Genomic DNA, 24,018 nt, shown 5'->3' on the forward strand with positions numbered 1-24,018 from the left:
TATCAAGAGTTACAGTACAATTAAGAGCAAGATACAACATACATGAAAACCTCAGGGTGTGAGAATTTCAATTTTCGGTCAGTAATCAGTGAAACACTCGCGTGAAAATATTACAGCACTTTATGCTTTAATTAAGACATCTTAAACAACTTTTAAAATGTCTCATACATTTTATCATTTGTGGCTATGTGTTCCTTTTCTCTTACTAATTTCATATGCACAACAAATCAAAACAACAGAAGCAATGCGGTGTTCTAATAAATTTGCACACTACTGTATAACAACCATTAAATGAAGTTCTACAGTAACTACTACTTCTACTAAAAATACTAGTACTACTAGCAACAATAATAACATTTTACAAGAAAAAAATCCATATTAGATTACAAACATAAGCAGGTTTGTGCTACCTAGAAGTGACATTGCTTTGTGACTCTATATACCAACAGTGAATGGACAGAATACACCAGAAAGAATTCCAGGCAGCTTCAAGATTTGGCTACGGTATGAAAGGAAGGGCAACACAGACAAGTTGTAGGGCACAGCTGTCAAATGACACATTTCAGTCACAATAAATGACCACTGTAAAACACGGCCATGTTTGGTAATAATATAAAGTAAAATAAAAGATTAGTAATGTGCTGTTCCCAGCAGGAAAGCTGACATTTACAGTGTTGTAACCTTTAAATGTTGAGGTCATGCAAACTGAAAGTCATACTGTTCCCAGCAATTACTAATGTTGTTGATTTTAAACATCATTTGATGCCAGTACATTAAACCCAATGCTTGAGGGACAAGGGACGCCTGTCTTTAAATGTTAAAGCATCTGTGTTGCTTTAGCATGACTGAAAGGAATATAAAATACTAAACAACAAGGCAGCATGGGTAGAAATACTAGAAATATCAGAATAGTCATTCAATTAACAAACTTTACCAACAATAATGTAAAGTAGCCCAGTGTAAACATTAAACTGTTCACTTTCAATTCGAAGTCGACCACCAAAACATTTCTTATGGGATTTTCCTCCTATTGGCAGGTATTCACTGAGCTCTTTATATCAGGGCTGCCGACAGGCCCCTTCATGGGGTGACGTCCTCGATCCCGCCTACTGAGTGTTCTCCCCTGTTGTTTTTCTATTCGCCCACCATGGCTTTAGCCTGTGTGTCTCCCTGGTTTGTCCTGTGCCTACACACGGTCAGGGCAGGCACCGCTGCTTTAGCTGCCCCCCAGTGCTTCGGTACCTCGGTGCACGCTCAGCCCTTGGTATTTTGGTGCCTCGGTGCATACGGTGCTTGGTGCCCATGGTGCTTGGTGCGCACGGTCAGAAATCAGAATCAAATCAGTAAACTCCTCAAATCTGCAAAAAAAAAAAAATCTTTGTCAGTCTTTTTTCTTTAGTATTACAGTAGATATCAGGTTACACAGTATGGATGTCTGATTATCTATTGACTGATTGATTGGTTAATTGATTCATTTCATCACACACAGACAGGATGTTTTTACTGCCTATTAGAGGCTACACTGTGTTCACTCACATGGTTTAAATACCAACCCTGTTGAACTGGCGACTACTACGACAGGAATCATATTATCAGTTTCCAAGAATAGAATATTAAATCACCCGAGAGGCTAGTCACATTGGGAAAATGAACAACCCTGACTCACCAGGTTAAACATGTTATGTGCTGCTGTAAACAACTTTCTGTCAAACGTATGTGTAGCCTCGCATTATAAACAGTTGGTAAGTAGAACTGTTTGGCGGTTTCCTTTTGTTTAATCTTTATTGTGGATTTGCAAGAATATAGTTTATAAGAAGTGGTACACTGTCAACTATGTGTAGCTGGTTAGGATGGGGGTCTGGCTAATATGTTTAATGCTATACTATTATTATTATTATTGGAATCAGTTATTATGTGGCATGAGTTATGGTGCATAAAGATGGGCAGTATACCAGCCATTTTTAGGTGATAATAAGTCTTGTATTTTATCTTAATATTATAATGTGACAAAATAATACAGACAGCTGCAATGAATGTTGACAGTGATTGGTGCTACTTGAAAGTGAAAACTAGTAGGTACTGACATGGTACGGATCATTTTGTGTTATGTGGACATACTGTACATTCTTTATTTATTTTATAATAATGACCTTTATTTTAGTGTCTCAAATGTTGAAGGTTGTCTGAAACACCTTTGAAGCAAAAGAAAATAAATCTAACTGTTTTGGAAGATCTTGTCTAAAGCTTCTGAGTAGGTCTTTAAAATGCAAGCTTGGAATCATTTTGTTGTCTTTTTTTCTTTGCATGGTAACTGTTTTACAGATAAGCTCGTGTTGAATGTAAGTATGAGCCCAGCAATAGTGGTGTACGACCTGTCACTCATACAGGGCATCTGGGAGGGCCGAATAAGGAAACACAAAAAACAACAAAGGAAGGAATGGGAACGGCAGGAGAAAAGTGCATTAGCAAAGTAAGATTGCAACCTGATCTTAAGAGCAGACACTCCTAACATTAATGTTATAAAGTTAGCAAGAAAAAAACAGTTGCAGGAAGAAGCAGTTAAATCAGTAGTATCTTCTAATATATTCCTCACTCAAAACTGGACTTTGCACTTGCTTTAACGTAGTGCACAGCATGTTCAAAACGATATCAATTTATGACAGCTGACATTTTTTTTAAAAGCAATTAAAACTGATAGCCAATGATTTCGTATGCCACCACTGCCATTATTGCTTCTACTTGTTATCAGCAACATATCCTGTCTGTTTGTGCTGTTTCAAAACCTCATCAACTGCGGTCGAATGGGTGATAGCATTTCAAGTGTTCAGATTTTTGCCAAATCCTGGAACACTGACCCCCTGGCCACAACTGAGAGTATAACACAAACTTTGTAATGCCTATTCCAATACTGCTCTTTCACAATGTACTGTAAACCTGAAACCACGAGGTCCAGAGGGTCCATGCAAAAAATCAGGCTTTTACATTTTACATCTCACTGTTTAGATCGTTAAGAAACTAAAGTTCCAGTATCAAGAATAATAACTTCGAATTGCAGCTGACATCCCTTGCTGCAATCTTTCTCTTTTTTTCAATGTGATTGTTTTAACCAGTCTCCAGTGTTTATTGTTAAGCCCTTTGGGATGGTCTTGACCGTGAAAGACACTATGTAAGTGTAATGTTGTTAATCAGGAATGCCACCATTTTGAAGTCTCCTATGACCTCCCAGCCGTACTCATCATACTTCAAGGCGTCCAGCAAGGTCTTAATATGTACCCACTTAGGCAGCTGGAACTAAACTGAACTGGTGGGCTTAAGGCCCCTGTATTTATACTACTATTTATATTACTGGAAAGTTCTAGAAAATTCTAAAAGTTACTCCAAGTTTACTCAGCACTGAATCTATCTGGAATGTTCTGGAAAATAGGTAAATTTCAAAATATCACTGTCCTGGTCACAAAAGCAAAGTTTGTGGGGAATAATAGCCATTTTCTATACTTTTGAGGCATAAGCAATTAAGAAATAACACTTACTACCCAGGAACCAAAAAAAAAATTAAAAAAAAATTGTTACACTGTGTAATAATACATTTATAATCTAAAGGCTTTACTCTGGAAATAATAACCCAGAAAGTGTGTAGAATTTAAACCTACACTTAGTCCACTGTTACCGTCAATTAGCTTACTGGAGTAGTCAGTATTGAGTAAGAAAATATCTATTTGGCTCAGGACATGTGTGATAATTCTAGGGTAAAAAGAACGTCTATATAAAGACCATTGTGAGGTTGTTATAGATTGTATATGATTTCTATGGCACTGTGACAGGGTAGCCCGAGTGAGTGATGACGTACCCAGAACAGACACGGAAGCTGACAGAGAACACACAGGCGTGCACTCGGGTGAAAAGCGCAATATTAAGCAGTGTACATTTTAAAATAAACTATTAAGTGCTGGTTAGATTAAAAACCTGGACTATTGGATGTTGCCAAGGATCAAAGACGAGAGTCCTTGTCTTAAGCAATGACCTAACACCACACCTGGAAAGTCTCACTCTTTGACCTTGAATCTCACTCTGGGGCTGTAAATCTCACTCTTAAGGAAAGCCAAACCTTGGCATCTCTGTTTTATACGTGTGACCATCTCTGAATTAACACTAAATGAATCCATTTCGGAGATGGTCACATTCTACATGAGCTTTGTGGGATGGGGCTTCCCCATCTATGCTGCCAAACAATAACAAATCATAATATTTTAAATCAAACACAAAAATGCATTTAAATCATACAATACATTTCTCCTGTGCTAAAATAAACAAAACACATTCCCTTTAAAATAATAAGAAACACAAGACATTTAAATCAGCAGGGCTTTGCCCTTCCCCTTTTATTATGTGCAAGGCTTTGCTGCCCTGCCTCACTAACTATGTGCAGGGCTAGCTCCTTCCCTGCTACAGGCACAATAATTCTTGCTAACTAATAAAATCCCTTCTACTTAGTGTTTATAATAACACACTCACACATCACCCCACCAGGTTAAGGAGATTCCATTGCCTGATAATGCAGCTTACAAAAAAAATACAGGAATAATTATACAATAAAAACAACCTCGTAGGTTAGGGGCATTAAAGTCAGTATAGTTTCTGCGGGGAAATGTATGTCCTAGCTTTACTCATTTGAGTTAGGAATGACACCACAGTGCAGATTAAAAACTACAATGCTCTCACAGTGACATAACTCTCTATTTACCCACATTACACCACCTTGCACTTGGCCTAGCGTCAGCTGTTGCTGTTATTGGCTCATTGAGTATTTAGCAAGTGTTAAAAATGTCAACATGAATCAGTGCAGTATGTGATAATTATGCAGATTCCACAGGGAGCCACAGTATAAAGACCACCTGTCTGTAAAGACCGCTTGCAGATGGTGTCTTGCGTGGTATATAAAAGCACTAAGACCCAACAAAGTTTGTGATGCAGTTACAAATAGTCTAAGGGCATATACTAGGGATTATATCTCTCTAGCTCAGCCAATCAGAGTGCAGAGAATCTTTCCATTGAAGCATAAGTAAGCTATAAGACCCGACAGAGGGCATTACCAGGTATCATGGACCATTTGGGTAATGGGGCCAGAGATACCTATAATCAAACAGTATCACTCCACCAGTTTTATTTGTAACGAAATGCAGTTAAAATAAAATAAAGTGAATTAATTGTGCTGTAACATTGGATGTAATAATTGCTGGTAATGCTCTGTGTGTTGGGTCTTATTGCTTACATATACCCTCTATTATCCATGGACCTCTGCCATGTGTCATTTACACACATCGGTGCCAACTGAATGGTACAGTTGGAAACTGATAAATGCACATTTTATTACAGGTCTAAAACAGCAAATCCAGCTCTTATGAGGACAGAATGGATTCAGCTGTAGATAAAAGAAGATGTGTTTGGGAATGCAGTTTAACTATTATTATCATTATTATTATTATTATTATTATTATTATTATTATTATTATTATTATTATTTTTTTTTTTTTTTAGTGCAGTTATTAAAAATGATTCTGTGAAAATAAACTGAGGACAAAGATCGGGAAAAGTCTTTTCCTTGGTAAATGATTTGAATATTTCCAGATATCGAGCAGTTATTAAAAATGCTTCCGGGAAAGTTGCCTAGTACTTGGACAGCAGAAGCAGCGTGACCTTTGGAAGAGCTTGAAGAAAGAACCGGCTCAGTTTGTCCAACAGTACTTCTCTCTATACTACTTACAGCAATGTTTTGATTTAGCCATTCCTTACAGGGATGTTTTGATTTAGCCATTCCTCAATTTACTTATTAAAAAAGGTTTAAATTTACTTTAAAACTACATTTTGTTAATAGCTGATGGAGTGATCTTGTTTGTTTTCTGATGCGGTTACAAAGATTCTGAGGGCACATATCAGGGATTATATCCCTCTAGTTCAACCATATTTAGAATGCGTGAAATCATTCCATTAGATATAAATATGTAGCAAACATATTTATATCTAAAACCATACATACAAGAATTAATATTTTATTAAAACTGTCCAAGCTCTGCTCTGCTCCTGCAATAAAGCACCATATTTCCATGTGTCAACAGTGCTACCTTAAGAAAGGAAATATATGTTACATTTCATCTGCATGAATGTAAATTCTGGTAAAAGTACATACAGTAACTTCAATAGAAGAAACATTTTCTGTTTCCAGGTTGAATCAAGAATGGAGTCGCAGGTTAGAACACAGGAAGAGGCTCCGTGAAAAATCAAATCAGCTAAACTTGGAGAACGTGGCAACAGATTTCAAACTTTACCACAGTAGTGAAAAGAATTTGCTGTCAGAAGGACGCTCCTCCCTGGATTCAGGAATTGAGATTGATATTGATGAAAAAACATTTATTTATGAGCTAAATGGAGAACAATGGAAGGTATTTAATATGTTAGTCTTTTTTCAGTACTGTAGATTTGAAGCTTACACCACCTGCGAAGCAAAGTGGTAAAGGCAAGCTTTTAGTCATCCTCACTTACCATATTGAGGCCTACAGGCCTACATTTGAAATGCAGTCCCACAGAAACCTGTAGTTGTTTTTAATAAATAACTTTTGGGTGTCAGTATAAATGTTCATCCACGTAAAATATTGTAGTGTGCATGGTGGAAGGCAGCAACAGGACTGGTAGGTGACATAATCACGCTCTGGGACATAATCCTGATATACACTCCTTGCAAGGGAGCCGGCTCTTTTGTACAGTGGTATCGGCACTATGCTTTAGTGCGAGAGGTCCCGGGTTCCGCCCTCCGCCTGTGTGTGGATTGCCTCGCCCTGTGTGATGCGCCTGCCTGCGTTAACCGAGATTGCTACAAAATATTTTTTGTTTGTTTAGAGTAATTTACTCAGACTACATGGTTTCTTGGTTTGTCTAAAAAAAAAAAAAAGCTTCTATCTCAAAGCAAACTGGAATATAGCAAATAAAACAAATGCATATTATCTGAAAGATTTTTTTCCAGAACAAGATTACTTTTCAATTTTAGGAACTCCCTGATTCAATCAAAGAAATGACTTACCTCAGAGAATGGCACATAAGCAGAACCAGCATACAGGAACTTCCTAAGTATACTGAGTTGTTTCAGGATCTGAGAGTACTGCAACTATCCAGAAATGGCATCAAGGAGCTCCTGGCAGAGATAGGTAAATTCATTATTACTTGAACTTCTACATTTAGGTATCTATCCATTTAGAGAAATGGATAGATTGATCCTGGGATCAATTATCTTGTGATCTTGAAATAAACAGGATGGAAATTCCTTGTTTCTTTTTTCAGGTCGAAAAAGTCCTTGGGATATCCAGCATACTGTATATGTGTTACTTGGTTTATGACTATGGTTTATCTAGGGAAAAAGCAATCCATTCATTGAAAGCATGTCATGACATATATAATAAACTACACTGTGTATCTCAGAATGTACTATTTAGGACAGCAATCCCATTCCTCTATCAATATTTTCTTGGCCACCTTGCTGTTCAGGAGAAGAGAAAGGTTGCAGAAATCTGGCACATGTCACAGCTTGTTTGTCAGTACAAGTACTGTCATCTGTGCTAATCAGACTTTGGGTGAAAGTATCTCAATGAAAAGAAAAAGCAGGACCACTTAATGAAAAGGAACGTTCTTTTTCAACATAACCTGAACAAAGCAGTCCAATGGAAAAAATAAGAATGAAGAAATAATTATTAATTCTCATGGAAATCCCCAAATTCATAGTTGTGCAATCTGCACTATCGATTAAACGGCTGAAACATATTCAGCATGTTTTATAAATCATTGTAAGGCATGAAACCAATGATGCATTGAATTTTTAAAGTATAAGAGTTAATATCTTCAAGGTTTGAACCATAACTGTGGTGTATGCAATCATTTGGAGTTTCAGAGCTCAGTTCAGCCTTGATTTTTCACATTCCTAAAAAAGAGCCTTTCAGCTCTTTATAAAGTTTGTACAGAGCAGATGGAACCAACAGAAAAGCCATGTGATATTTAGGAATGAGGAAATGAAAAACTAGGCTGTAAGGAAAAGGCAATAAATAAATAAATAAACAACAGAGGCATTACATTGTGATTTGAAACTGTTTACTTTTTATAAGAAAAGCTGTGGCTTTTATTGTTTTGAGGATTTGTTATGTTTCATTTTAAATAAGGGGAATGGATAATAGTGTTCCAAACCCAATTTTAAAAAAGGGCAAATCATTTCCTTTCCTTTTGGGAATTCCATAAAGGCACCAGACAAAAACAGATTAATCACAAACAAACAAAATAAAATATCTTGTAGTTATACTTTTATTACTTGACAAGTGCAGTAGTTATTTTTGTAATACATCACATTACTTGAATTTGACAGAGGTTTAGCAGTCAATGCCACATTGCCAATGGCAGCTGCTAAAATTGGCAGCAAATAAAGGAATAGACTGAGGCCCCATACTGGCTCAAACAAGGGACAATCAGTATGTGTATCAGAAGCCAGATAAATGTGTCCTGGAAACGTGTTTGTTAACAGTCCGCACACATCCCAAGCTCGCACACAGCAGGATGTATTTTCTTCAATTCATTTTATTTTTTAGCTTTTATATTTACCTGGGCCTGTATTCATGCCACAAGTTTGTTTTGTAAAATATTCAATCTGAGAATATGGACACATTCTTCAGGGCATAACAGCAACACCTTGGGGTGGATTGATTAGGCCCAGGATCTGTGGACGGCAGTCAGTGCAGTCCACTTTTCTACAGGGCCAGTTGATAAGGGTGGAAAGAGTTACATACGTCTCCATCCAGGATACCAGCCTACAGTACATGGTATGCCTACACGGCTGCTGCAGGATGGAGCAATAGTTAGAAATGATGATGGTCACAAAAGACACAGGTCCTGGACATGTACCACCCTAGACACATGGGACCACCTTAGGATCAAAAGCAAACCACTCCCTGGTGATCTGTGGGAACTGGCCAAATCTAGAGCAAGATGTGATGCAGCGCAGACCCTCATTGACCCTTCAGCAAAGTCAGGGCCAACTTGATACTAAGTAGTGCATTCAAACCCTTTTCTAGCTACACAAGCAATTTCCTCACGCAAACATATTCTTCCTTAGCGGGATATACACAAAACTTCTAGTTAAATATGCAATACAGTTTTCTCCATAATACCTTGTTGGTGATGGTTACTGTCTTTCTAATACTGTAGGTAAACTGAGGAACCTTAAGGAACTGAACCTAAGCTATAATAAGCTCTCCAGTATCCCACCTGAACTTGGAAACTGTGAAAACCTGGAAAAGCTGGAATTAACTGAAAACCTGGACCTCTGGGAACTACCATTCGAGGTAACAGACATTGGTGTCTTTCAGTGTTATATTTTCAAGTTGTTTTCAGTGACAGTGAGTTATGCTACAGGGTTGATTATTTGTGATAATTGTTCATGAATCACAGGTGAATCATTAAAATATACCTTCAGATCAATTGCATAATAGCACAGAATACAGCTGAGACACAAAGGCAAGGAAATTCATGGTTTGGACCAGTTCAGGCTATTGCCATATCTGCACCTTTGAATGCACTGTTCAATCCTGTACTTTTCATATGTTGTACACACGTGACTCCACAAAGGATTCTTGTAAGCTTGGCAGACAGGTAAACCAATTGAAGCCATGAACTCGTTAGCTGCTTTACACTGGCTGTTGAAATGCAGAGCTGTTACTGCAATGCTGCGTGTCGTTTTTTTTTTCTCAACCAGCATTTCCAAATTCCACCTAAAGCTAATCCATCTCCCATACTTTCCCAAGAAACCCTCAGCTCTTCTGATACCATGCACAGCCTTATTACTCAGGCATTAAGTACTGTATTTACCTTATACAGAGCAGGGCTGTATACTACATCTCTAATCTGTATTACTGATTTGAGATTACTATTTCTGAATGGACCTGAACATGTCTGCTCCACACCAGCCTTGTATAAGAAGCGTTAAGCACAACAAACTGAATACAATAGATAGCTTTTAATATTCATGGACAGATCTGAATGACTATGCAGCAGTGCAACGCCCCATTAAACAGGCTACAGTGGCTTTCACATGGATTTGTGAGAATCTTGAGCAACTGAATGCAGCACAGAGCTATCTGTTGTAAATAAGTGAGACCTTTTTCATGGCTTTTTTCTCAAACACAATCAGAACACAGAGGTTAACTGTTAGCTGCATTTTTATCTGTGCATTGTGCAGAGCTAACATGTCTGTCCTGCATTACTTTGGTGTCCTTTCTTGCATTAATATTTGTTTACTTAGCAGACGCCTTTATCCAAGGCGACTTACAGAGACTAGGGTGTGTGAACTATGCATCAGCTGCAGAGTCACATACAATGACGTCTCACCCTAAAGACGGAGCACAAGGAGGTAAAGTGACTTGCTCAGGGTCACACAGTGAGTCAGTGGGTGAGGTGGGATTTGAACCCGGGGACCTCGTGGTTACAAGCCCTTTTTTTCTTTAACCACTGGACCACACAGCCTCCTTGCATCCCCATAAGTCTGTGTCTCTCAACCAACCTGGGCAAAGCTAGCTTCAGGTTCTGATTTGTCCACACCTACAATGTGTGGCATGGGCCACTCTAACTTTGGTGAACATGCATACAAAGAAAAAACACACAACCCCCCCACCCCCCCATCAGCAAAAATGTAAAATTGTAAGTTAACGTCTTGAAATGAGGTTAGACTAAGCAGACATTTATTTTGTAGTAAAGGATTTAAAGTGGTATTACAGTAAGCAGACTTGTTTTTTGTTGTTGTTCAGCACTATCTGAAATAACCTTCACAAAATCAGGTTTAAATGGTCAAATTTATACTCAGAATGGTGAACATTTTTACATACCTTGGATTATAATTAAATTGGTTACATTTTGGAATGAAAGCAATATAACCACTAGAACATGAACTGTGGTAAATTGATAGTCACTCATAACTCTTTGTTTTTGTTCCCTTTTAGAATATTTTCTTATTACCAAAATGGTACAATAGGGGGCAGTAAAAAGATATACTACAAATCTGTTACTCTGGCATGTCAGTCTTTGAATTCATCATGCTAATATTTTTATTCAGGGGATTCAACACAGCTTTTCCACTGGTTGCTTATTATCTAAAAACAAAAACAAAAAGTTAAAATGGGAATAAATAAGAATAGCAGACAGAGCTAAGCACAATAAACAGAATTTTGGTAATGTCTGATAACGTTAACTTTTCAGATATTCAATATTCAATAAATCTATGACTAATAATGGCAAAAACAGCTATTTATTTTTTAAATACATACCAGTAAAGATATTCCACACAAAGTGAAGCAACCCAGATACAGGATTTTGATGATACATGTTTGTGTTTTAGCTGAGTTTTCAAATGAAGTTAATGCATTAACAACCGTCTTGAGGGAAATCATTAAAATATGAATATTTTAAATAGCAGCTTTTCAGAAGGTATGCCAGGTTACAGAGGTGATACGACATGTTTGAAAACTGCCAGATCTATACAATTATTAAAAATTGCTGTGGACAAAACTATAATCAAGACTGTTACATATTCGTCAACATGATGTGGAAATTATGAGTGCCTTCTCTGATGGTATTTCAACATATATGGCAATAAATCATACATGCCAGGCTTATCCAGTTTCTTTGAAACGGACTCCCATATATTGTCTTTTAAATCTGTATTTTTATAATTGCAATGACCTTTGTCATAAGCTCTGGGAACTTTTTCAAGGGCAGGTATTATTTCCTCTGCCATCATTCTGGAGACTGCTTCACTCTTTTGGACCACGTGCATTGAAGCTGTTGTCTGATTGGTTAATTCCCTAGTTGTTGCACGACAAATCGTAAAAAATAGGATTCAATCCTATTTAATTTGCGTCACTCCAGTGTCGTTCCCGCGCTGCCTGTGGTGTCGCCTGTGGTGTGAAAGATACTTATTAAAAGTAAAGGTTCTACTCATTTTGTCGCTTGTTGCATCGTGTCTGTTGTGTAAAGGCCTTAAATCAGGTAACTGCTTTATAAGCGGCACCAACTGTGGACTTCGTTAAATAACTGCATTGACTTCAGCTGCTTTTTTGTTTGTTTGTTTTTAAGAAAAATTCTGACAATTGGACAAACTTACCTGGTTGGAATTTCAATGTCCGATTACAATAATCTTTCTGTACTGAGTCTGTACATTATTATCAATAGGCTTTTCCTGGGAAGTGGTTCTTAATATATACCAAAGCAAACACAGCTTATCATTAAATGTTTTATGTAAACATAAAAAAAAAACAATGGCTGAAATATACACCCATACTGTACCATAGTGTCCTTCCACTCAATTGAAGAAATTAACTTTTACTGAAAATATCAGTCCATTAAACTGTCACATAACATAAAATTAAAAAGTAAAAAAGTAAAAATATCAGGAATGCTGTACTTTATACCCTCGGAATGTACGTAAAATTATGTTTTTATCTGTTTATTATCATTATATGTGCTCGTTAATGGTAATTTACAACTAAAGGTAAGAGACTGAGACTAATTTGATTATTAGTCTCACCTTCTACACCTGTACAAGCTTCCCTTGACAAAAGACAATTGCTTTGTGAAAGCTGAGTTCATTGCTGCTGCTAACGAGATGTATTAAGACAGATGTTTTTTTTCCCCTCATTACAGGAAAGCTTGCACAGGTGTTGAGAGTGAGACTAGTAATCAGATTAGTCTCACCCTTTTTCTTTTAGTCTCACATTGATGGTGCCAAAAGTCCTTGTGGGGAAACTTAATAGAAGCATGCTTTGATAGGATTTAGTTGAGAAAATACTGTTTGAAGCATGCTGAGCTCAAATGTTTTTTTTAAGTTTCAAGGATGCAATGAAAAGCAGAAACAAATCAATAATTCGAAACTAAATAATATGAATAATACATAGGTGAGAGCAAGATTTATTTTTGTCACCCTATTTATTTTACCTTTAATAAAGTATTTAGCATGATTCTGCACACATGGATGTGTGGCATTTTTAATAAAAGCATATTTTACTTTTGGGGCTTTCTCTGAGTAAACAACATTTTTACATTGAAGTAATGAATAAGAACTAATCTCCTAGGATAATAAACAGTTTAAAACATAAATATTATGCACATTCAAAGAGTATACAGTATTCCTTAAAGAGAACAATATTATATTTAATTTATTGTGACACATTAATTACCCAGGAAAGAGAAACACAAATGTTAACTAACGTTTGACTACTGATTTTTCTGTAATGTTTAACTTCTGTGTTCAAAAACAAGGCATAAAGTCATGGCGAGCACACATGAACTATGGGAGTGTTAATAACACAAAACCGTGAAGACTTAATATGACGTTGAGAGGACAAAAGGTTACAGATCAAGTGGTAGCCAGCAAGCTGACCAAAATTGATTAATGACCAAGGGCATGGGGACAGAGATAGCAAAACAAATTGTGATCTGATGTGCATCAAAATATACAGTAGTACATAAGAGGCCTCATTAACATGTAGAGAGACTCATAGAAGTCGCAGAGTGTTTGCTAAAGTTTTGTATGTTCATGAATGTATATTTGTAAGCAGTACACATTTATTAACAATATCTGTAACACTGATTTGTGGTGACATTTCAGCTTAGTAATCTGAAACAGCTCCTATACCTGGACATATCAGCAAACAAATTCAGCAGTATACCCATCTGTGTTCTCCGCATGTCAAGCCTGCAGTGGCTGGATGTCAGTAACAATGACCTGAAAGAACTGCCTCAAGATATTGACAGGTAACTGAAACTATGACTCTTTCCTTCTCCATCCTTTCTGCCGAAAGCTTCTTGAGGAAAATGGGCCGGTGTTTTGAAATGTACTACTTCATAATATTTAAGGATTTTTCTTTTCTAAACTGATGAATAGCAGTAAAAGCATGTTGCTGGGATTGTAGTATATGGTAGTTCATAGCATTTTTTGTTTTCATTTATACATATTTATAAATATTTGTACTTAATTATTTATGTAATGAGGCCAAAATGAGTTATTTTAAATTAAGTAGATATTTCATAAACACTAGAGAACTGATGACCCATAAAATGTTTTTTCATATTTTTTTTCAAATGGCATTTTTGTTAACAGTAAAGAAAAAAAAAAACATTTTACAGAAAACCTCTATATGAACTAGCAGAGGCTTAATATGTAAACTTCTTTTTTTTTTAATCTATTGGGTACTCTGCATTTAAACTCACATGTCTGTACTAATATCTCTCTAGGTTGGAAGAAGTACAATCCTTGTTCCTTCAAAAGAACCCAATGACGTATCTTCCTCATGCTCTGTGTAACCTAACAAAGCTCAGTATGATTGTAGTAAGTGGAGAACGCATGGTTAAAATGCCAACAGCCATCTGTAGCAGTCCCAGTATTAAGTAAGTAAGACCATTGTTTCACAATTTTTTTTAATACACAGTACAGAAAGACATCTATGTCTAATAACAATTAGAATATTTTAGGCATTCATGTTTTACATTCTGCTGGCACGAATTTTGACGCTGCTGGTTTGACCAGTTTTTAATTCAAATTAAAATGAGCAAATTGCAGCAAATGTTGGCACTATTACTGGCAATTATCTCTGATCAGCAGAATACTTTTTTCTTAGACACTTTGACCATATTAAAGTAATATGCTGTGACCTACAATTCTATTAAAGCAGAACCAGCCTATTCTAGCATTACAAGAAAGACCTATTCAAGCACTGTCATATTTTGATGGACCCCACTGTGCCTCAGATTCTAAAGCTCACTAGAACACTATCAAGGCACTCAGCCATACTATTATAGGAACATCTAACCAAACATCTCAAGCCCTGTGGAATTAATTACTGTGGGGATATGTTGAGGTGTCTCTGTCTGTATGTCACACCAACATTTTTACATGTATCTAATTTTGATTACACTTGCTTTAGGGCCGAGTTATTGAGATAAACTGCTATTACGGTAAAATAAAATAAAAGGCTATAACATTTTCTTTACACCAAGGTTAATTTAATCTGTTGTTAGAACTATGTATTCTAGGGATGTGTTACTTTATTTATGACCAATAAATCCTATATACCTGTGTCACAAAGACGGCCAGAGTGGGTGGCGTCAGACCAGAAAAGGAATACACAGAGATGGTGGTTGTGATGATGAGCCGAGTGCAATGGCTGCACTCAGCGTTTATTAACAAATAAAAAGGTTTTAAACGGTACACAAAACAGGACACGGCACTACACGCCAAAATAAATAGACAAACAAAACGGACTACACAGACAAACGGTGCATGGAGACAAACAAACACGGTGAGTGAAAACACGTTACTATTCTTATTACTATTACCTCCGTCTCCAATCCCGTTCTCCACTCACTGAACACCTAACCCCGACTGACTAAAAATGTGCCTATTTATACTGTTGTGCTGGGATTCAATTACTAATTAATTATTCACTTGAATCCCAGCACGTGAATTAATTCTGTGCAACCCCGTGCTCACATATTACATTTAACCAGCACGTGAAGTGATTTGTGCCCTCCTCGTGCCTACATACAAATCTACACTTTTTAAATATACGTGAAACACAGACCCGTTTATATCCCGTGTACCAATCTATACACCAACATTAACATACGCACGCATACATACACAAAACACACAAATGCACACAGGGGCGGGGCACTTTGCCACATATACCCCCCCTTGTGCGCAGCACACATGGCCTCAACGGCCACCTCCCCCCTTAAAAATCCAGCAGTCCAGGACAAAGTCTCGGGCTGGGAAGGGAGGCTTCAGTGGGCCCATGGCTGGCCATGCTGTCAGCACCCCTGCCGGTAGTGGCACGGCTGACAGCCTGTTGGTCCACTCCTGCAGCGAAACTGCTGCTGGGGAAAGTGGTCTCCTGACCTCTCCCCCTGTCTTTGTAGCCGGTAGCTCCCTTTGGTGGGGCTCCGACCACAGTACTGCCGGCAGCGAAGAAGCTGCAGTGGGAGCAGGTCTCCGGACCTCCCCCACGATCTCCGGCAGCGAAACTGCTGCAGTGGGAGCAGGTCTCCAGACCTCCCCCACGATCTCCGGCAGCGAAACTGCTGCAGTGGGAGCAGGTCTCCTGACCTCCCCCACGATCTCCGGCAGCGAAACTGCTGCTGGGGTTGGTGGTCTCCAGACCTCCTCCCCCTTCTTCGTGGCCGACAGCTCCCCTTGGTGGGGTTCCGGCCACAGTACTTCCTGCCGCGATGCGGAGCAACTAGCAGCCCCAGGCGAGGGTGAAGCGTGGCAGGGAGTCAAGACCAGCCGGGGTGCGGGTGTTGGCCCTCTTCTCGGCCTCTGCGACCAGGCGATTCTTCCCCATGCTTCCCTCAGCAGCCTATGCAAGGGCTGCGGAGGGCCGCCAGCTTCACGTCCTGGTCTTTCTGGTGAAGGGAGAGGCAGCTCCTGCTTCTCTCCCCCTGATGGTGATGGAGGCAGAGGCAGCTCCCGCTCCTCTCCTCGTGATGGTGGGGAAAGTGATACCAGCAGGCATTCATCCTCTGCTGGTGGGGGAAGCGATACCAGCAGGCATTCTTCCTCTGCTGGTGGAGATGGGGACAGCAGGCATTTTCCCTCTGCTGGTGGAGGTGGGACCAGCAGGCATTCTCCCTCTGCTGGCAGCTTGGTTCCTAGGGTTATGGAAGCCCCGACTTTCCTCTCTTTGGGCTGTGGACGCACCGACTCCTCCCTTTTGGGCTGTGGACGCACCGACTCCTCCCTTTTGGGCTGTGGACGCACCGACTCCTCCCTTTTGGGCTGTGGACGCACCGACTCCTCCCTTTTGGGCTGTGGACGCACCGACTCCCCCCTCTTGGGCTTAGGACGTTCGGGCTCCTCCCACTCAGGCGTAGGACGTTCGGGCTCCTCCCACTCAGGCGTAGGACGCTCGGGCTCCTCCCACTCAGGCGTAGGACGCTCGGGCTCCTCCCACTTGGGCTGTGGACGCTCAGGCTCCTCCCACTTGGGCTGTGGACGCTCAGGCTCCTCCCACTTGGGCTGTGGACGCTCAGGCTCCTCCCACTTGGGCTGTGGACGCTCAGGCTCCTCCCACTTGGGCTGTGGACGCTCAGGCTCCTCCCACTTGGGCTGTGGACGCTCAGGCTCCTCCCACTTGGGCTGTGGACGCTCAGGCTCCTCCTCATAACTGCGGAAGGGACAGTTGGCGAACAGATGATCCTGGTCGCAGAGGAGGCACCCCGGCGTTGGCTTGTTAGATCGCCGTGGATGTCTGGCCCTTAGGCGGCACTCCTCCTCCCTGTCCTTCACCTCTTTATCCTCCTTCCATCCCATTTTATTTATTTATATATATATATATTTTTTTTGTAATCCAACACTTTTTTTTTTTTTTTCAAAAAAATGCGGTTCCTGCTCTGGCCTGAGTCCTGGAGGCGCTGTCGATCCCACGCAGGACACCACGTGTCACAAAGACGGCCAGAGTGGGTGGCGTCAGACCAGAAAAGGAATACACAGAGATGGTGGTTGTGATGATGAGCCGAGTGCAATGGCTGCACTCAGCGTTTATTAACAAATAAAAAGGTTTTAAACGGTACACAAAACAGGACACGGCACTACACGCCAAAATAAATAGACAAACAAAACGGACTACACAGACAAACGGTGCACGGAGACAAACAAACACGGTGAGTGAAAACACGTTACTATTCTTATTACTATTACCTCCGTCTCCAATCCCGTTCTCCACTCACTGAACACCTAACCCCGACTGACTAAAAATGTGCCTATTTATACTGTTGTGCTGGGATTCAATTACTAATTAATTATTCACTTGAATCCCAGCACGTGAATTAATTCTGTGCAACCCCGTGCTCACATATTACATTTAACCAGCACGTGAAGTGATTTGTGCCCTCCTCGTGCCTACATACAAATCTACACTTTTTAAATATACGTGAAACACAGACCCGTTTATATCCCGTGTACCAATCTATACACCAACATTAACATACGCACGCATACATACACAAAACACACAAATGCACACAGGGGCGGGGCACTTTGCCACAACCTGTCATCATTCAAACAGTAAAATATTTAATTTGCTATAAATACATTCCTCTAAAGAGTGTATTGGCTTCTGGTTTAGTGGCTTATCCTTCTTTTGGAAGTAACATTGTGATTTGACTTGGCTAATCAAAGATATGAAATATGTTGGTATATACACATTTTGCTACCCACCTCTAAAAGTTTCCAAGACAACCAACTACAAATACACTGCAGAAGGAAAACAAATACTGTACGGTTTATGTCATTTTTGGACTACTTAAATAATGAAGAAAAACAGAAAATAACAGCTTTTTAAAAACCGAAATCAGTTTAATCAGCACCGTGATCTATTGGTGTTAAAAGAGGATGGATCCTACCTGAACTTATACATTATTTTACAGACCTATATACACAAGACTTAATTCATGGTACAGAACACAAATATCCCTGTGTTAACTTTCAGTATTCAGATCCGCTACTGTTTATTTTACATGAATTGACCCCATTGTACAGTATTTAAGTTAAACCAAAAAAGTTTCTTGTAATGTTTTCAATCATTAAATACAGGACCTCCTAATATGACAGGTTAGTTACCCTGCTTGTTTATACGCTTAACTGTTAACCAGTATTCTACCAGAAAGGTCATTGTTTTACCATGATCAAATGACTACTGTCAATCCATTAACCTCAGAGAGGTCAGGCTTTTTCAAAAATACTGTATGGTTAAAAATATAAAGACTTTTCACAGGAAATTACATCCCACATACAGTCTTATATCAGTCATCTTCATTTTATGAGCATTTTCAGCTATACAATAAGTACTGCTTCCTTTAGCAGTTTATTACAGACCCACAACTATCACAGTAGGTGGTGTCTAATTCCACTCTCTCAACTCAGAGAGACAGGGTGTTAGAGAGTCGGAAACAAGTCTTTAAATTACCACCTGTCTGGTAGTCATTCAAGTTTGTCAGTCTCTATTAAATCTGTTTTTTAATACATCAGGTTTCATCTTAGTTCTCTGGTTATGTTTGACAATGCTCTCTATGTATTGAAATTGAAAAGTCTTACATAAAGTAAATGGTTTCTTCTACCCAGTTTAGAACATTAAAACCATACCAGGACATGTTTACTGTGTCTAGCAACATATAGAAACATAGATGTTCATGTTCAGCCTTTTTATAATATTTAGTCTTTTTTTGATGTTCAGACAAACAAAATTGTGGTGTAGTTCTTGTAGTACAGATTAATTTTAGTACCCTAAAACTGTTGGAGATTGTATCTTAATTTTCAATAGTTTAAGTAATACTAATACACTTCAGTAAAAACAGCATGGGGTACAACCTCTGTGGTTTCTTCATACTTTATTAGAAAGTAACTACTGTATTTAGGACTCCTCTCTAAAAGTATTTCATCTTGCAGATTTATAAAATTATTTGATAAGCATCGTGAGGATGAGAAGGAACAAACGGAGTCAATGAAAGATCACGGCAGTGAGAAGGAGCTTGAAAAGGAGTTTATTCAAGCATACGTTGAGTCACTGAGGGACAGAGGTACATTTGTGTAATTCTGTGCATTCTTATGCTATTCCAAATAACTACACATAACTATAAGAATATCAACTTCTATTGCAATATTTTCTCCAAAATACTGAATGTCCTAAAACTCATGTAGTGCACATTATTGTTACTTTTAAGTGCTATAGTACTGTATAATATAATTTAACTCACTAATGCTGGTGCCTTATCATTTGTTCTTTTATTGCTTCTGTTTTTCATTAGATCCGTGATACTAATTTTGAGCTTAGCATGGTTCATAGCAATATATTCTCTATTAAAGACTATTAAATCATGCTTCTGCATCATTCCTCATCAGGTCTTTTTGCGTCTGCAATGTAAGACTAAAGATAAGAGACTGAGACTAATTTGATTACTAGTCTTGCCTTTTACACATGTGATAGGCTAGATGAATTAATTGCTGCTGCTAACATGATGCAGTAAGTCAGATGTTTTTTTTTTTTCCATTACAGGAAAGCTTGCACTGGTGTTGAAGGTGAGACTCTTAACCAAATTAGTCTCACCCTCTTTCTTTTAGTTTCACATTGATGATGCAGAAAGCCCTTATGGGGGAACTTAATAGAAGCATGCTTTGATGGTATTTAGTTGAGAAGATACTGCTATGAAGCATGCTGAGCTCAAACTTTTAAAAATAAGTTTCAAGGATGTAATGAAAAGCAGAAACAAATTAATAATTCAAAACTAAACAACATGAATGATACATAGGTAAGAGCATGATTTATTTTACCTTTGGTACAGTATTGATCACATTGATCACAGATTTTGGGGTTAGAGGGGTGGACTGGTAGGAAAATGACATTGGTTAAAAAACCCCAAAAAACAGGTTTATTGACCCAGGGATTTTTCTGGGGAGCCACATGGTGCTTAGTCTTTAACCATCACTCTCTCACTCTTCACTTTGACGATTACCCTTGTCAAACTGTCATTTTTTTTTCTGTCCATCAGTAACAAATGTTTTTCAGCAAGGAGCAATGGTTGTACATGAACGCACCCACATTCACATCACAAGAGACAAATACACATTCCAACATAATTGTGCTCTCCTAACCCTTATCTAAGCAAAAAAGGAATCACATTGAAGTAGCAGTTGAACCACAGCAGGGAGAAACCCTTGCTGAGTGGTTGTAGGGGATCAGCTGCCTTTTATATGTGCATTTCCAGGCAAAACATCAAGGGGACACTGTTACAAAAAAGTATTTCCTCCATGAAGATTATACTCATTTTCCATTGATACCTCTTATGGCCAAATTATGGTTTATTTCAGAAAATGCTCTCTGTGGCCCCCTCTGTATATGACTGTAGATGGTCTTAGTTCAGGGTTAGTAATGGCTTCCCACAGCTAGTCTCCATAACCTCTACCTCCCATCAAACAGACTGCTTAAATCAGCAAAGCTTTCTGGAGATGTAGACATTTCCTCTGAAATACTTTGAGATCCAATACAGGATACATTCATCCTATAAGGCTTCAGATTCGACAGTGTTGGCCTTCAAACCAGTGCCTGACCTTTCTGTGTCAACAGATATTGTTGTATTCTTGGTATCCGGTCCCACCAAGAAAGAAATGCATTTCTGGCAGTCTGACATAGTCATGTACAACTGTCATATAACCTTTACATGCTCAATCAATGGATTGTAAGGCACAGTGTTATGAACTGGACCTACACCTGGGAATGGGGACAAGATGTTGGAAGGTCTCTGGAGGGATCAGGGTTATAGGTGGAGGTCTCCTCGACTTTTTGGTAGGTTGGCCCAATTTAGTACCTAACTGCTGCTATCAATATATACAGGTAAAAGCTAACACATACGAATGAAAAAGAATTCGGGTTAGTGTTTACTCTCTCATCGTTATATTTCCTAATATTGTGGCTTATAAAATGGGGCACCTGTATCTTATCCATGGGAAATGTGTATATCTATATTTAACCTGGCACAGGGTTATAAAAGCTCAGTAAACAGGCCCTTTAATAAGAAAGTGACTCGGAGGCCTCAAGTTCATTATTGAGTCAGTCTGTTGGCATCACAGCCTTGTTGTACAATTTAACAAGCACAGTCACTGCTTCAAATATAAGACATATAAGATTTTCTATAAAAGGCTAACAATGATGTATGTTCGTTTTACTTCAGAAACAGTCCCCTGCTATACCACCAAGGTATCACTGAGTTGTCAACTATGATGTCCTGAAAGGATTGCCTAAAACCACAGATAGAGGAATGAATGGCTTTTGGAAAAAAGAAAGAAGACCCTGCCATGTTTTTTGTGTAATTTTTTATAATGATCTGTGTATATGAATTGTCCTTTGGGTAAGGTATCCAGTACAGTAGGAACTACAAGGACTTTATTATATTTAGTTTTTAAATTACATTTTACTTAAATTAATTGCTCCTACAACATGCTGTTGTCAACTTGTAGTAAGCCAATGGCAATTCAATTGAATTGAACTTCACAATGTGATTGTATTTTTACTGTTAAAGATTTCGTCTTGACTGCTTTTCCCCTAATTATATGGGGTTTTACTTGCACCACTACCTTAGCATTTTTATGTTCAATTCAATTCCCAATACTCCTTCTGTTACTTTTCTCTCCCCAGAGCAGCCTTATTACTCAAGAAGAATGACAGCTACCTTCCCTAGCCATTTATGAATTGGGAATTCATTGCATGCCTTGGTTGTGTGTGTGCTTATTATTTACTGCACTAAACCATCTTCATATTGTTATTTTTTTGACGGTCAGAAATACACATACTGAAATAAGCCATTATGTACAATTACAATGAAACTACTGTAGCACAGCGGTATCTTGCAAAAAAATAAATAATTCTAAACCTAAACAGGGTACAGGAACCAAGCCCTAGGATTATATTTTAATGAACTGCAATATGGCCCTATCTTATGATAACTTTGTGACTATAAAGATGCTAACATCACTGTTTGTTTTGTTATTGGCTACATTGTAAAAGCTGCTATAATGACAGCTGCGCCGTAACAAAAATGCAACCCAAGTTCCAAAACAAGCAACCAACTAAATCCCAGCAGGTAGTGAATGTTTTATGTGCTGCTTTTCTGTCCTCATATTGGGGCTAAACATAAGCACCTTGTTTTGAAGGAAGGATTCATTTGTAGTACTTCTTTGTTATTTTAAGGTGTCAAACACAGAGATACCACAACAATAAGGTGGAAGGTGATTGGAGCAGATTTCAAATGTCAAATATTGTCATATTTAGTTATTTAAATCATCTGTTTTGCCAGTAAACTTGACAATGTGCTTTATTTTACCATCTTTTTTTATTACAACATAATTTACTTCTTTGTTTAGCATATGAGCAATATCGAGTTGCTAAACTGTCTATGTTCATTAACTGTTCCCACAAATACAACATTGAACTCTGCATACACTTTAGTTGCAGCGGTTTAGTTTCATTTTTGTCACCTTTATGATATTCTTAATAAACCGCCAAAATAATGCCCACACAAATCACAACTGGACAAAGAATTCCCAAGATTACATAAGTATAATTTTAAATGAATTGTGTATTTCAATGATTTAAATTCTAAAGTAGGTTTTCTAGTCATAATGAAACCACAGGAGCTTACCTATGTACAATTTAAAATAATTTTAGAAGAAGCTGCTTTGTAACAGGAACAGTTGAGGTCTTATCCAAGAAATTCATCTTGGAGTTCAGAAAGCTCAAATAAACAGTGTACTGGTAACTATAACAACTGTTAAACAGTTGCTTTGGGAAACAGTGTTTCCAGTTATCTACTAGTCAGTGTCATGACCCTGGGAAACACATATAGAAATGGTCTGTCAATAACTGTAAATTAGTCTGCAGGTAAATATTTGCATAACACACCTTTAGTTCAATTTTAACATCCACTCTCTGTTGTGGTATGAAACACTGCATTCTTTTCCTATACTTGTACTGGTAACATTTTATTTGAATGCAAGTTAAAATGAAACATACCAGTACTCACTTGGTTATGTTTTATATATATTTAAAATATTTATTTATTGTATTTCTTGCTCTTATTGTATTGTATTGTAACACCTGAAATGTATTTGCTTACGATTGTAAGTCGCCCTGGATAAGGGCGTCTGCTAAGAAATAAATAATAATAATAATAATAATAATAAAGATATACTAAGAAATTACAACAGTAGTCATTTTTTTTTATCACAATGAGGTACACTCAATACCACATGTAACACGTATTAAATATGACAGCTATTGCTTTTTTTGTTTCTTCAAACTTTTATACCGAAACACATTGAACGCACGTGGTAAAAATGAAACATTTACAATATCTGTACCAATACAACAATTATTATTACCCTGTTTCTGACAT

At 38.2% G+C, this 24,018-nt stretch overlaps 1 protein-coding gene across 1 annotated transcript; it reads left to right on the plus strand.

Annotated features, from left to right (window-relative positions):
- Positions 1 to 1,639: 1,639 nt before the first annotated feature.
- Positions 1,640 to 23,828, plus strand: LOC117409073 (leucine-rich repeat-containing protein 2). Its single transcript, XM_059021989.1, has 9 exons — positions 1,640 to 1,742; positions 2,323 to 2,470; positions 6,221 to 6,437; positions 7,040 to 7,196; positions 9,235 to 9,371; positions 13,685 to 13,830; positions 14,311 to 14,463; positions 19,520 to 19,650; positions 21,799 to 23,828. Exons 2-9 carry the CDS (start codon positions 2,346 to 2,348, stop codon positions 21,846 to 21,848), a joined length of 1,116 nt encoding a protein of 371 aa, XP_058877972.1. The 5' UTR covers positions 1,640 to 1,742; positions 2,323 to 2,345; the 3' UTR covers positions 21,849 to 23,828.
- Positions 23,829 to 24,018: the final 190 nt, after the last annotated feature.

The sequence above is a fragment of the Acipenser ruthenus genome, chromosome 1 (assembly GCF_902713425.1).
Source record: "Acipenser ruthenus chromosome 1, fAciRut3.2 maternal haplotype, whole genome shotgun sequence".
Classification (NCBI taxonomy): domain Eukaryota; kingdom Metazoa; phylum Chordata; class Actinopteri; order Acipenseriformes; family Acipenseridae; genus Acipenser; species Acipenser ruthenus.

Excerpts from the sequence above, each read along its gene's own strand:
- LOC117409073 (XM_059021989.1), top strand. The coding sequence starts at position 2,346 with ATGAGCCCAGCAATAGTGGTGTACGACCTGTCACTCATACAGGGCATC. Across the intron at positions 7,197-9,234 it reads GGAGCTCCTGGCAGAGATAG|GTAAACTGAGGAACCTTAAG; the intron begins GTAAATTCATTA and ends CTAATACTGTAG. Across the intron at positions 13,831-14,310 it reads CTGCCTCAAGATATTGACAG|GTTGGAAGAAGTACAATCCT; the intron begins GTAACTGAAACT and ends ATATCTCTCTAG.